General features: G+C 43.7%; 1 protein-coding gene across 2 annotated transcripts in view; it reads left to right on the forward strand.

The window, feature by feature from the left end:
- The window catches only part of ARHGAP6 (Rho GTPase activating protein 6), an 83369-nt gene that overhangs the window by 50356 nt on the left and 17632 nt on the right, over positions 1–15381 (forward strand). For both annotated transcript variants that reach the window (XM_024756969.1, XM_024756975.1), the window contains exon 8: positions 2719–2898. In XM_024756969.1, coding sequence (XP_024612737.1) covers positions 2719–2898 — 180 coding nt within the window. The remainder of the gene's footprint in view (positions 1–2718; positions 2899–15381) is intronic.

Genomic DNA, 15381 nt, shown 5'->3' on the forward strand with positions numbered 1-15381 from the left:
TTAGTTTGCTATTTGCTTTGCTTCTTAGGGGAAAAGAAAAATTCCCAAGTATAAGAAAGATTTCATTTCCTCTAGAAAGACTATTGCAGGGACATCATTGAAACTTCTTGAGCAGTGGTTTTTCAGGTTGTCTAAGAACCCCCCATCATAGCATGGAATATGTGGTGTGAATGTACACTTTTTTTGGAGAGAGAGTCCATAGCTGGCCTCCAGTTCTTCCAAGAGTCTATGAGGCAAAAAAGAAGTTATGAACCACTGACACAAGGCCGGGATTACTGACCTTTGTTGAGGTGCATGCCTCTAACAAGTGGGAGTTTGGCTTCGGAACTGTAGCAGGACCCGTGCCTCCCCTCACCCTGGTCCCAGCCCGGCTTTGGAGCCAGTTTTCCCACATCCCCGCTATGCCGGCTCTGCCAGCAAGAGTGAGTGGCGGAGGGCTGCCTGGAGCCCGGCTCTGGGCACCACTTCCCTCGTCTGTAAAATAAGGACGACAGCAGCAGCGGCTTCGGGAGCATATAGTGAGAGGGAATTGAAACAGCCTGTGGAAAGCCTCTAGCCCAGTGACTCTACATGCTAAACTTTAAAAAAAAATTTTATTTTATTGAAGTATAGCTCATTTACAATGTTGTGTTAATTTCAGTTATATATGTGTATATATACGTATATATTCTTTTTCATATTCTTTTCCATTATGGCTTATCCCAGGATATTAAATATGGTTCCCTGTGCTCTACAGTAGAACCTTGTTGTTTATCCATTCCCTGTATAATAGTTTGCATCTGCTAGTCTCAAATTCCCAATCTGTCCCTCCCCCACCTACATGCTAAACTTTTAATATCTTAATAAATGTGAGCTCTTCATATTCGGATCAGAAATGATCTAGGATGCTTATTTAGTAGAGATAAATGTTTTCCTGATAACGTTTGGAAACATAACACTGGCTGACAATTAAATAATGAACCAAGCCCAAGTACACATTATGTTGTGCGTTCTTGGGCGGTCGTAGAGATAGATGATAGATAGAGAGATGATAGATAGATAGATGATAGATATGCTGCAACCTGAGAGGTAAGGGTAGAAGCCGTCTGTGAGCAAGTCTCCTTTCCAGATTAAAAAACAATAAAATAAAACCAAAATGAAGCAAAAAGGTGTTAACACACCGCAGCAGCGTGGTCTGCAGCTGGCGTCTCTGCAGTTTTGCAGAGGGATTGGATTGCATTCCCGGAATAGCAACAGGAGAAGGAGAGCGGAAACGGTGTTCTGGACTGTCCTTGTACTAGACATGCTTTTCAAAGAAAACAGAATCTTCCATTTGATCGTGTTTTTTTAAACAAATGAGAAAGCCCTGATATTCCTTTAAGAGGGGAAGGGGAAGCTCTCCAAATGCCTCTGAGTTCTAAAGGGATGAATTTGAAAATGGTGCATATTTGATTTTATCCCCAGCCATGAAGTTCCAGGAAGAGAAATGAAAAATAACATGAAAACTTGTCAAGTTTTGTATCAGTGAAATGAAACAAAGGAAAAACGTAATTGAACAGTCGTACATTAAGGGCACTTTCTTGAAAATTCCCAGTGTTTACCACATGAAATCGTTTCACTTGGCAGCAAACGTGAAAACAGCCTCGCCTTCTAAAAATAACGCACCCCATGTGCCATGCTGGGCTTGCAGGGCTGGGTAGCCACCAGCTCAGGGCTCCACAGGGCAAGGTCGGGACTCAGGAGGCTTCGTCTCACCTGTGAGTCAGGAATTTTATGCTGTGCATCCAGCCGCCTCTTGAAGGCTGTGCAGGTCGTCCCAGGCAAAGGATCCTCACCAAGCAGCCACAGTCCCCGTGCCTTTCTGGGCACTCGTAGATTTTCAACGCGTTTCAACAAGAGATAAAAATTGGCCTAGACCAGTGGTTCTCAACCAGGAGTAGTTTTGCCCCACAGGGGACATGTAACAATGACTTTCACCTGGCCCTCGCCAGCCTTTCCTGCAAGACCTTCTGCCATGCTGAGTTCCCTGGCAGGCCTTGGCGTAGTTTACATGTTTCTGTCTTTGCATATCGTGTTCTCACCACTGTGAAGGTGCCCGCTGCGCCAGTTCCTCTGCTTTTCATCCCAGCAAACTCTATTCTCCTTCAAGGTTTTGTGCAAATATTGCCGCCTCTTTGGAGTGTCCCTGGGGCCTCCAGAACTGATAGTTTCATACTTTGTACTCAATGCTTGTAATTGATCATTTTCTTTATCCTCTAGAACGTGCACGCTTTAGAATAAGGACTGGTTTGTGGTCACTGTTGGAAACACTTTAGAATAATCAGAATCCATGAAAAATGCCTAGCCTATGGTAGGTGCCGAGTGGATGGATTAATAGAGAGGTGATGGATTGATGGATGAAGGCTAGATAGGGGGATGGATAAGATGGTCAGTTGGATGGACGGACATCAGTATTTTTAAAGAGAAGACAGGATAGAGATTTTATATAGTACCAGTTTCACAAAAGTAACACTTATAAAATTTTACTCAGTATGCTATTGAGATGAGCACTGAGCTTTGAGCTTCAATTCAAGATATGAAGCAAAAGGAAAATGATGCTATCCATGGATTCTGACAGAGATGATATAGTCCTTGCAGAAAAAAAGAGAGAGAAAGTGAAAAGGTCAGATTGATTACTGAACCACCTGGCATTTTGAAAAGCAAAAATCACAACGGTCCTTGTGTCCTCTGCTTCTGTAGGTCACTGGGAACAAAATGACATCTCTAAACCTGGCCACCATATTTGGACCCAACCTGCTGCACAAGCAGAAGTCGTCAGACAAGGAATTCTCGGTCCAGAGTTCAGCCCGGGCTGAAGAGAGCACAGCCATCATTGCCGTGGTGCAGAAAATGATTGAAAATTATGAAGCCCTGTTCATGGTAAGTGGCCCTTCTTTGGCAAGACATCTCAGTCAACTGCCTGTGGACTGCCTCGTGGTGGCATAATGAAGCTTAGGCACAGCATGACTTAGGTCCGTAGTGCTGGTCGTTAACTGAATCCATTGGAAGCCAGGCTGTTAATAGAAATTTACATACCTATGATGTCACTGTAAGTTTGTGATTCCATGTTGAAACAAACATATCCAAATGATACATTTCATTTTGTTGTCCCCTAAACAATGGTCATGTTTTGGAATCATTTAATTCTTTATATAGCAGTGTCCTTGCCCCCCAAACTGATAAAACTCTTCTTTTTGGAGCTCTACGCGGCCCTCGTGAATTCATGTATTTATAACCATCCTCAGCAATGGCGCCTCCTCCAAGGCCAATCTGGACGTTTTGTGTCCTGCATGAAGCTTTACCTATCTTTCCTTTGTCCTTGTTGCGTCACTTTGCCGTGTCACTTCTCTGTCCCTTGAACGCTGTTACTGTTCCTATTGATGTTTACCGTATCCAACATTGTGTTGAAGTCATTTTTGACTCTTTCCCCTAGTAGATCATAAGCGCGTTTAAAACACAGGCTGTGCCCTTGTTATCTCCTCTCTGTATCCTCTGTACACTTTTGGAAGGCCCTCCATCTGACAGGCACTCAGTAAATACTTTTTTGATTTGTATTGAATTACCAGTTCCTGTTTTCCTTCAAAAAACTGCATTGCTTGCTCCAACTTCCCTTGGATCATTAGAACAAATGCCAACTCTCTCCTACGTCTATTCACTACTCGTATTGCATGTCAAAATTTACAGGAGCTTTCTCCATGATTCTTCTCCCGTTTCTCTTTTGAATTTACAAATGCTCACCGTAAATCTTACCTATTCCACTAGAGCCTTTCGTGGCTTCTTCAACCAAGTACGGTAGTTCCCTCTTTTGAATTTCCTTAATATTTTGTCTATATTTATCAAATGCCTTGCATTAGATTTATTTCCATCCTTGTCTTATATCAGTTATTTTTTGTGCATTTGAGAGCCAGTAGTTTCGAATACTTGCCCTCTCTGTCTCACCTTTGTGATCATGACCAAGTAATTCAATATTCCATAAGCATCAATTTCAGCTTTTGTGAAATGGGAAAAAATTAAAATCTGACCCATTTCCTGGGGTGGTTCCCAGAATCATTTGATATGCAAAAGCATTCTGCAAACTGCAAAATTCTATGCAAATGTTAATTAATAATTGTATTAGTTGAGCAACACAAGTTGGTTCAGATCTTAGTACTTCAGCACAACAGACGTAAGTATCTTATTCACATAAAGTTTAATCAGATGTTTAGCGGACAGCGTTCCAGGTGGCGATTTAGGGACCCCAGCTCCTTGCATATTGAGACTCCTCAGTCCCCTAGGCCTTTATGGGCCGAACCAAAAGGGACATCCATCATGCCCACTCCAATCCCATTGGCCAGAACTCTGCCACAAGCCACACTTAACTGCAAGGGAAGCTGAGAAATGTATTCCTGCTGGACGCCCAGGAGGAAGTGAAAATGGGTTTCCACAATGAAAAGTTCACTGAGGTAGAATGGTGTCTTGCTCCTCTTTGAGTATCCGAGGCACTGCCCATGTGCTGCATGCAGTAAGCTCTCAAAAAAAAGTGGAAATTTTCATGAACGCTACATAAATTTCACCCTTCAGCCACAATCCTCTTGATTAATTACATATTTGGATGAATCAGATGTCTGAATTTTTCAACATTGTCATCAAGTTTTCAGTCGTGTATCATCTTGCTGAGTAGTCTTGGCATACCTCATGCTCTCTGGATGCTTTTTTAAGACAGAATAATACGTCTTGTCAATCTTAATTGCATTCTCTAAATTCTGTATTCTAAGCCGAGTTCTTTACGTGAAACCAAACCATCAGGCGTTTCTTTCCACCTCAGACACTAACGCATCTCTTCCTGGCCTCCTTGAAAGTCCAGTTGCTGCCGTTTGAGCTGTGCCATTCCTCTCCTTCCAGTTCCTGCTGCCTGGATTATTAAGAGCAGCAGAAGAACATCAATACTCCATCTTTTCCAACGTTTTCCACATCTGATCTTTGTTTGCCATTTCCCGTAGAGACCGACACCGAGATTCTCTTGGGTGATAGCTTATTTGTGTTCCCCAGTTGTGATCTATACTTCTCAGCGAGGGCCTTCCCTGGTCACCTTGTCTAAAATCCAGCCCCCTACCACACCACCACCATACACACACATCCTCACTTCCTATTCCCTTTCCCTGCCTCTTCTTCTTAGCAGTTACCGTTACCAATAAGGGTTTTACTAACTTCTCTTGTTTGTGTTTCCCCATTAGAATGCGAGCTCCCTGACAGGGTGAATTTTTGCTCATTTCCACCTAACTTTCTTTCTTTCTTTCTTTATGGCTGTGTTGGGTCTTTGTTTCTGTGCGAGGGCTTTCTCTGGTTGTGGCGCGCGGGGGCCCCTCTTCATCGTGGTGTGCGGGCCTCTCACTATCGAGGCCTCTCTTGTTGCGGAGCACGGGCTCCAGACGCGCAGGTTCAGTAATTGTGGCTCACGGGCCCAGTTGCTCCGCGGCATGTGGGATCCTCCCAGACCAGGGCTCGAACCTGTGTCCCCTGCATTGGCAGGCAGATTCTCAACCACTGCGCTACCAGGGAAGCCCCACCTAACTTTCTTTACTGCATTACCCCTATGCCTGGTACATGGTAGAAACACAAGAAATATTGGTCGAATTAATGAATGACTCAGTGGTAGCTCTGTGACGTATGATTTCCATATTACTAATCCTTACTCCTTATACTTGTGAAAAGGTTTAGGCATGGAGGAATTAAGGATACCTTTCTCAGAGTAAGTTAACCATTAACGTAAGCCTTCTTGATCTCCTTAGACAGATTATGAGAATTATGTGTTGAGGAAAGGGACAAGGAAGTAGGAGGAGAGGTAGGACAAAGATCCCAAGCCTGTGTCAATAAAAAGAAAACTGGGGGCTTCCCTGGTGGCGCAGTGGTTGAGAGTCCACCTGCCGATGTAGGGGACGCGGGTTCGCGCCCCGGTCCGGGAAGATCCCACATGCTGCGGAGCGGCTGGGCCCGTGAGCCATGGCCGCTGAGCCTGCGCGTCCAGAGCCTGTGCTCCGCGACGGGAGAGGCCACAACGGTGAGAGGCCCGCGTACCGCAAAAAAAAAAAAAAAAAAGTAAAAAGAAAAGAAAACTGGCTCAGGAACCAGAAAACTTTGCTATAGTCCTATCTTTACTATACATTAGCTGTGTGACCTCATCTTCTTAGATTTCCATTTCTTTAGTTATCAAAGGACTAGGTTAGAACGATAACCAAATCCCTTCTAGTTCTAAAATCTGCATGGTTCTATGCCTTAGACCTAGCTTCAGCTCTTTTTTTTAATTAATCACATCACTTTATAGATTCTTTCAGCATATTTGGCATTTCAGAATCTAATTTGTTATACCAAAGCTGGTGGCTGGTTGGCAAAGTGGGTCTGTGTGGATGGACAAAATTCAATCATGTAGATAGCTGTTTCATTTTGTTTTGTTTTAAGAAGCTTTCAGAATTAGCACAGTAATTCCAAACAAGGAAGGATGAAGCTAGACAGGACCTGATGGTTAAAGGTGGTTAGCAATTGTGCTGTTTCACAGTCCTTGGAAGGGTTTACAAGCTCAGAGAGGGAGGCATCGCTTCCCATTGGCATCAGAAAGGGAAACTTGTTCGAAAAGGTGGCTGTGAGTTTGTCCTTGAAGGCAGAATGCATCCTAGAAGCAGCGATTCCATTGAAGAACTGATGCCACAGAGGCCTGGCAGGGACCCAAAGCTTGTTCTGAGTGTTATCATGTCCTTCGTTTTCTCATGTTGGACTGCCTGTCCCAAGTGGCCAGTATCCGAGTTAATGGGAAAGGACAGAAAAGAACCTGGCTTGGTCCCATAATACAGAAAAGATAACCAGATTTAGAGGCTGACACACAGTTCGAGAGTGTGGCTAGGACAGTCTTTTTACCGGTTGTTTGCTTTTCAGGCACTGGGTTAGAAATCCTAGAGCTGGAAAGAGGTCATGACAACAGCCATCATGATCACTCTAGCAAGAGACCAAGGCAGCAGATCGTAACCACGGTTCACCAACTTGAACATGCAACAGTCGCAAGAAAAATGTGTCAGACATTCAGATTCCTGGGCTGCACTCTAGAGAATCAGACGTAGTAGCGCTGAGATGGGGCTCAGAACTGTGCACTTTCTAATGAATACCTGCAGGGCATTCTGATAGTTTCCTAACCACATCTTGGGAAACCCCCAAGACGGTGGGAAGACCATGAGCTTTGGAATCGGCTCCCAGAATTCAAATCTCTGCTCAGCCATGTATTTGCTACGTGATCTTGGCCCTATGCTTACCTTCCCTAAGTCTTCATTTTTTCTGTTGAAAACAAAAATGAGATGAAGCTTTACAGGATTATTTTGAGAATTAGAAATGACATCCTAAGGCACTTAGGACAGGAACTGACATATACTAGGGGCTCCAAAAAAGAGAGAGAGAGAGAGAGAGAGAGAGAGATCACTGCTATTATTGTAAGAAATTGATCAGGTGCCTGCCCTATCAGAGCACCTCCCGGTGTGGCCTTCGCAGTAAAACCTACCCTCACCACGCTGTGTAACACTGCGACCTACTCCCACACATATATACTCCTAGCCTTTGTTCTTCTCTTTCTTTTAGCTCTAGCACTTATCACCTTCCGCTCACTGTATATTTATTTATTATGCTTGTTGAAACCTAATAGAATGCAAACTTTATGAAGGCAGGGATTTTTGTTTGTTTTATTCACTGATAGCCACAGCACCCGGAAAGTACTTGGCAGGAAATGGGTGCTCGGTAAGTATTTGTTACAAAAAACACACTGCGATAATGCATTGCTAGAGAAAAATGCATTTTTGTTGTTTGTTTGTTTGTTTTGGGTTTGCTGCCCATACTCCTTAGATTCCCCCAAACTTTAAACAGAACCGTCCATTTCTGATATCAACAACTATCTAAAAATTGGAAAACATAAAATGATGCTCTCTCTGGGAACACTGGAAATAAAAGAGAAGAATCATGCATACCTAGAAATGGTCAGTGTTATCACCATGAGGCAGAAAGCGTTCACCGACTCAATCATGAACACATTAATTGTTGGGAAAGTTGTGGCTTCTGTAATTGATGTCGGAAATGCCAGAGAAAATGCATCGTGGCTCTCAGAATTACTAAGAGCTTCAGAGCAGAGTGGAGAAAACAGCTCAGTCTCAGGGCTGATACTACTAGGCCTTCTGTTTTGGAGAGAGGGAAAGAGGAGAAGGCACCGCCCTTGTGGGCTGATGGAAAGTGCCTGCTGCGGAGGCGTGGGAACGCCAGCGCGTTCCCACCCTGCTCATTGGTCAGCCCGAGCTGGGGATCAGCATAGCGCACGTGGGAAATTTCGAAGGAGAAGTACTGGGAGCAAGGGTCAGAGGCTGTGATGAGGGCTCAAAGCTCAGAAGCCAGGCTTTGCTCTGTGTTCTCTTCTCTCCCGGCACAAATTACATTTTCTTAAAACTTCTCTCACATGCCAAGTCAAAAGGAGTCAAACAGTAATCCAGGGCATCGAACAAGAGACCACCCCCGTCCAGATAATTACATACGATTTCCATTTCCCTTTTTATATAACCACTGCTTTTAAAATAACCACTGTCTGTGTGCCAGGGGTCGGGCTAGTCATTATGTCCATCATCAGCTTCTTCGCAACTGCACCACCATTGCGCCAGGAGCAAGCCAAGGTCGTTCGCCTAAGTGATGCGGCAACTGAGTGAATTATTTCTACAGTGTGATGCCTCCCCTCACAAAAGATGAGGTGCTTTAATGTGACGTCTCAGATATGGAATTCATTTGGCTGGGGGTGGGCGGGGGAGAGTATTTTAACCAGTTTGAAAATGGCGCGGAAAGGGGACCTTCAACAGCATTAATCCCTCTGGACTGATCATAACACCGACCCACTTGATGTCCAGGCCAGCAGATGGCTGTGAGAGCCTGCTCACCTCGTCCCTGTCTGTAGTGAAAGAATGCATGCACTGTTGGTGACACACACAGGTGGAGAGGGGCAGCAGCTCTTCACCTTCCTCGAGTCATCCCCCATCACAGCTCCATGAGTCCTGGGCTCTTCGACTATATTTGTTCAATAATGCGCCCCGACTGCCAAAAACGCTGCCTCGCATGTGTCAGGCACGTGAGAAAAAGTTCTTGAACTTAACGCATTCTGGCCCTTTAAATGCACTGAGACCTCCTTATATAATATTAAGCCATCCTCCACCCCAGAGCTACACAAAAGTTCTAGGCTGGGCCTGCGCATGTGTGAGCTTTTGCTCCCATAAATAGCCCAAGTGATTTCTCTCGGTGTGTTTGTTAGCTTAAAAAAAATATCATCATGACTTCCAATGACATTTACTTCTGCTGGGGACTGTTAGAGTTTTAAATGCAAAGCATTCTTCTTGGTTCAGTGCCAAGTGGTGGACTGGTGTGAGACACCTACACAAGTACAGTACAGTAGGATCGGGTCCTGGGAAGCGCCCTTTCAGATGCCCTTAGTGGTTTGTTATGGTGACTTAGTAAATGGAGAAAAGTCAAACCATTTTTCACTGTCTCTGGTTTATGGAATAAAATACATCATAGCAGTTATACCCTAGGCAATCACTCAAGGTTTCATTTTTAGTTCGATAGGGTGGATTGTAATTGTGACAGTTTTTTATTCCTTCATGTGTGCAGTGCTTACATTTTTTCTCTGAAGCAGGACAGTCCAAAGTTCTTTTGAGTTTTGAGATAGCATTATCCTTTGAAGGAACATATGAAAATCTAAGGAGTTGAGTCTCCAGATAAAAACAACCATAAATGGTACCGTTAGAAATTATCTAAAGTTACTAAATAGTTGACTAAAACACAGTAGATTTTTTTTGACATCTTTATTGGAGTACAGTTGCTTTACAATGGTGTGTTAGTTTCTGCTGTATAACAAAGTGAATCAGCTGTACATATACATATACTCCCATTTCTCCTCCCTCTTGTGTCTCCCTCCGACCCTCCCTATCCCACCCCTCTAGGTGGACACAAAGCACCGAGCTGATCTCCCTGTGCCATGAAACGCAGTAGAGATTTTGATTTGAAACAATAAATTGTAAGGGAAGAAGCCCTTTGGGATGGGTTTGGTTCCTTCATTTAAATGTCCAGAATTGGTTGACTTTAAAAAGTACTGTGTTTTTCACGATCCTACTCCTTAGTTTTCATTGCACTATGTACAAAATTCCAGAAGAAAAAAATCTTGATTATTGAGTCATCCTTTTCATTTTTAGAGTTTTTCTGTTAATGGAAACAGTAGTTTAAGAACTTGTTAGAAAAATTCTGGTGCACCTCAGTTGGGGAAGGAAATCTATCTTCCACCTCTAGAAATGAGTAGCAAGGAAATTTTGCTAGAGCCTGACATTGGTACTACTTATAAGTAGAGAGAAGCATCTAGACAAAGGCGACATAACCAGTGTACACCATGAAGACCAATAATTCTGGGTTATTTTTTATTATTATTTGTAGCCATTCCAGCAACATTTATTCAGCATCCATTGCGTAGAAGGCACCACCCTACCCTGTGTTCTGGAAGCGTATAAAATTGAGTGAGTGAGTGAGTGAGTGGGTGAAAGGTCGTGGATACGCAGGTAGGAGTTTCAACTGCAAGGTGGAGAACAATCAACTATAGGTGGTGGCAAACATCAGGATTTATTATCTCACATAATAAGAAGTCTGGGGGCACAATTTTAGCGGCTCACTCGCACTTATGCTCTCTCTGGTCCGCCATCTTTAGCTGCAAGAGACCACAGTCATTTCCAGCACCTCGTGCAGCCATTATCACATCCAGTCCCAAAGAGAGATGTTTTCTCTCCTGCATCTCTTGTCAATATGGAGGAGAACCTTTTCCAGAAGCTTCTGTAAGAACCCCCCCCCCTTAGGGTACCTTGGCCAGGATCGGCTCAGATGATCTTGGCCTAGCTGTGACGGAGGCCAGCTGACAGAGAACTGCAACCTTAGGACCCTCTCTCAGTTCCAGGTGGCCAAGTCAGATAATCCCTGCCTTCCGATGATGTGACCAGCCCAAAGACTTGAGGTCTGGCACAGGAGAAAAAGCCAAAATGGAGAAGCTACACAGAGTCTGGCTTCAAGACCATTGCAATTGAGGGGCCAAGAGGTCATACGCCGTAACTCTAGAAATCAAGGGGCGGTCAAGAACGGAGGCGTATCGAGAGGAAATCCCATAACTTAGTTACCCACCAGAAGTGTGAGGCAAAAGCGAAGAATGATGTCTCTTTGCAAGCACACCGGATAAAAGGTGGAAACCGAAGGCTGTTAGTCAAGAAAGAAATCTCAGAACAAACATTGACCATCTCCAAGCCATCTGCTTTTATTATTTTAAGTGTTTAACTTATTATTTTGTCTATTTCCAAGAAAATCTTTAATTCTAAAGTCCTTTGCAACTAGTCAGGTACTTTCAAATTTGTTATCCCTTTTGATCCCCATAACATCTCCATAAAGGCAAAGGGGACAGATAGGATATGCCCGGATTTTCAGATTCAGGAATAGAATCCTCAAGAAGATGGTCGACGTGTCCAAGTTTATATTAATTATAAGCGGCAGAGCCAAAACGCGACCTCGGGAACTATCGATTCTTGGTCAGATATTCTCTCGACGGCACCCTAATTACTGAAAAGGAATGCGTATGTCAGTGGCCTGCGTGGATATTTCTTCTTACTTGCTGTAAGCTGGTGTTTCTGTTCGGCTCATTCCCCTGACTTTAGTTTCTCTGTTAAGTATCTAAATTAATAGAAAATGAATGCTCATCCAATTGAACTGAGCCAGTAGTTTGAAATTTTTATTAAATAATAGGAAATGAAATGTGCAAATGTGGACAGAGATGACAGGAATTATTGGGAAGACAGCACTGGATGCTGTAGTATGAATATTAAAAGTCAGTTCCAGGCATCGTTTCAAATCCTCTACCTTCATTTTCCCACTGGTTCCAATTTTCTGAACCATTCCTTTATTAAAAAACAAAAACAAATGTGGTTTTATCATGTGAAATTTGGAAGCTGCCTTAAATCAGAGTGGGCTATAAATAAGCTAATTAAAATAATGGATTATGTACACTGTAGTCAGTCTTGCATAATGCATAGGAAAATATTATCTACTCTTCCTGCAATACATGGATCCACATTTTAAAGCTATATTTTTTCACTTATTTGTAAGCAGTGTCTCCAAGCCAAAACGGTGTTGTGAGTCTTTTCGAAAAGAAACTGTAGATAGGTTTATAGCACTGACCCTTTCTATTTGCATTTGTTACCAAGTAAAGGTCACATACGCTACAGAAAATAAGCCTCAGTAATTATAATTGGTTGGGAATAAAGCCCAGCTGAATGAGTAAAAACTCTGAATTGCAGAAATTATGCTATTTCTGCAAAACTTTATGGCAGTTATTTTCCAATAATGATCCTTCCTCTAACCTATTCTAATAATGTATCTGAGTTGATAAGTTATCGTTAGACACACCATATACTCTCAGAGAACTAATATTGTGATGTGTGCACCACTCTGAAGGCCGTGCACTCCAGTTGTTTATTCTTGGTGGGGATGGATTGGTGCTTGGAGCAAAACTCTGTATTACATGTCTAAGCATAGGAAATTTTAACCCAACTGGACAAAAATAGAAATAGTCTTCCTAATTTGCTCATGGAAGATTCTTTTTAAAAAATTCAATGTATACATTTTTGGCGTATATTATTTTTTGCTTTGCTGTTCATTTTTTTTTAATGAGTTCTCTCTCTCTCTTCTCGTTTGCACCCTTTGAATATTACTTTTGGAAAAACTGATGTAATCAGGTATATCTGTTGGGTCACGTTGTTTGTCAAAATTATCAGTCTTTTTATTTATTTAATGTATTCAATATAGTAAGAGAACAATCTCTCAGCCCGCACCTAAAAGTCCTGCCCCTTCTCTTCTCCTTCCATTCTCATTCCCAGGCCATTGCATTTGGTCACAGAGCTTTAAATACCATCTATATGTGTCCCCCACACATAAAGGACTCCGCTTTAACCCCAGATCTTTATTTCCGATCACGTACTAGATCTTTCCTCCATTTGGATGTCTCACAGGCCTCTCAGTCTTACACCAAAGCCACAGCCCTAATCTTGACCCCCAGCCTTGACCCTCCTCACCCTTCAGCTTCTCTACATCAGTTACCAGCAACCCCATCCTTCCCGGTGCCTAGGCCCCAAACGTTGAAGTCATTCTCTCTTCTTCTTCCTCTCCCACTCCCTCTCCCTCTTCCTTCTCTCTCTCCATCCAGTCAATTAGCTAATGCTATCGTCTACTGTCTCCAGGATCCGGATATTTCTCATCCGCTCACCATGCTGGCTCGGCCCCCCATCATCTCTCTTCTGGATGTATCGACAGCCCCCATCTGCACTCCTGGCTTCACCCCTTGCTTCCCTACAGTCTCCTAGCAACTCAGCAGCCAGAGTGATGACAAGTCATGTTAGTCCTCTGCTCAAAACTTCCGGTGGCTCCCCACCCACTCAGACTGACAGCAGAAGTCATTATCATGCAGTAAGACTGCACAACATCTGGCCTTGGTTACCTGACCTATACTTCCTACCGCTTCCCTTCCTCCTCTCACTCTGTTCCAACCTCACTGGCCTCCGAACGGCTCCTGATTCAACATCTTGCTAATTCTTTCTTCCTTCTGCTTGGAATGAGTTTCTCCAATTCCTTCATCTGCTAAATTGTCAGTTTCTCTGACAGTCCTATTTAAATTGCACGAATTGCAAGAATCCCGGCCCAGGATTCTTCACTGCCCTTCTTTGCTTTACCTTTCCCCATGGGATCCATGCTCTGTTTCCTGTTCATTTGTTTCATGCCAGTCTTCCCATATTCACTGTCAGCTTCAAGGAGACGTGGATTCTTGTCTGCTGGGTTCACTGCCGCGGAATCCCAGCATCCAGTGCCTGGCGCTCAGTAAGCACTCACCAGATATTTATGTAACGAATTAAAGGAATGAGGTGGGGAAAGGTCAGAGTGAGAAGCGCAGTGCTCCTGAGGTGGCGGGTGTGTGAGGATGACTGCTCGGGGGGAAGGTGAGAAATACAGATGGACGCAAGCAAGCAAGCAAGCGGCTTTGATCAAAAGGGATTCTGATCAAGTGTCCTGATCAGAGCGTCCTGACAACCACATAGAGGAGAGGTGTGACAGTACACAAGTTAGCGAGCTGTTGCACCAAAGCCTCGTCAAGGATATATCTTTCTTTTCAACTAAAAGCTCAAACCAGCTTAAGGAATTTGGGGGCTCGCACAGCTGAACCATCTAGAGCAGATGTGGCTTCAGACGTTGCTTTACCTAGGACTCAAGTGATGTCAAGAGAGCCCTTTACTTTCTCTCCATTGCTTGGAATGGTTTCTTCAGTCTCGGCACAAGCCTCAGGCCCTGTATCCTGTCCCTCTGAAGCCTCTGGGAAATTCTCACAGCTTTTCATTGCTTCTAATGCAGTCACATATGCTCATCGCTCAGGCAGCCACGGTAGTCTGGGAGTGGAATGATCATTGACTTAGGCTAGGTTACACCTCACCCTCCAGCTGGAGGTTGGAGAGCAGTTAGTTCTCCAGAGGGAACTTGGGGTATGACTGTTATAAGAAGAGGGAAATGAACGCTGGTAATGGCCAACAGATGACCACTCCAAATGGGTAATGAACACTCAAACCTGGATCATTGCAGTTGGAATGGGAAAGAGAGGGAAGAAGTGACAGGCATCACGGAGATGAAATCAAGTAGATCTCCCAGCTCTGAACAGGGAGGGAAAAGGACACAGAGAAACTTGAATCCAACCCAGATTTTGAGCTTGTGTGACTAGGGTTTGGCAATGTCATTAATGACGATTCAGAATGAAGTAGGAAGAATAGATTTATGAAAGGAGGAAAGCTTTTTGTTGCTTTTTCATCCCCGCTTTTGTTAATAAAATTGCGTCCAGCTTCTTAGAGCTCAGGAAGAATTGAGTTCTGCAAGAGGCAGAAGGCCATTCTTCCACCAACACTCGTTCTCAGAAGACGTGTCCCCACGGTATTTGAGGGTCTTGTCTCCGAGCTCACATGTGAGAGAATCAGACTGAACATGTATTTTCCCTCAACAGTTGGAATTTCCTGTGGTTGAGCTACCAGCATCTACAGAGTAGAAAACCACTGGAGCCGAGTTCAATCTTTTCTCCCAGAAAAAACTTCTCCGTGAGTGATTTAGGATTGTAAGGTCATCTTCTAATGCACTGAGGATTAGGCTTAGAGAAACACATGAAGCTCATCTATAACAGTCTAGTGAATGCCTCATCAAATTATGAAGCAAGAAACTTTTTTTTTTTTTTTTTTTTTCCGGGCCCTTCCCTTTTTTGGCCCTCCCCCT

Source organism: Neophocaena asiaeorientalis, unplaced genomic scaffold (assembly GCF_003031525.2).
Source record: "Neophocaena asiaeorientalis asiaeorientalis breed wild unplaced genomic scaffold, Neophocaena_asiaeorientalis_V1.1 scaffold812, whole genome shotgun sequence".
NCBI classification, from domain to species: Eukaryota; Metazoa; Chordata; class Mammalia; order Artiodactyla; family Phocoenidae; genus Neophocaena; species Neophocaena asiaeorientalis.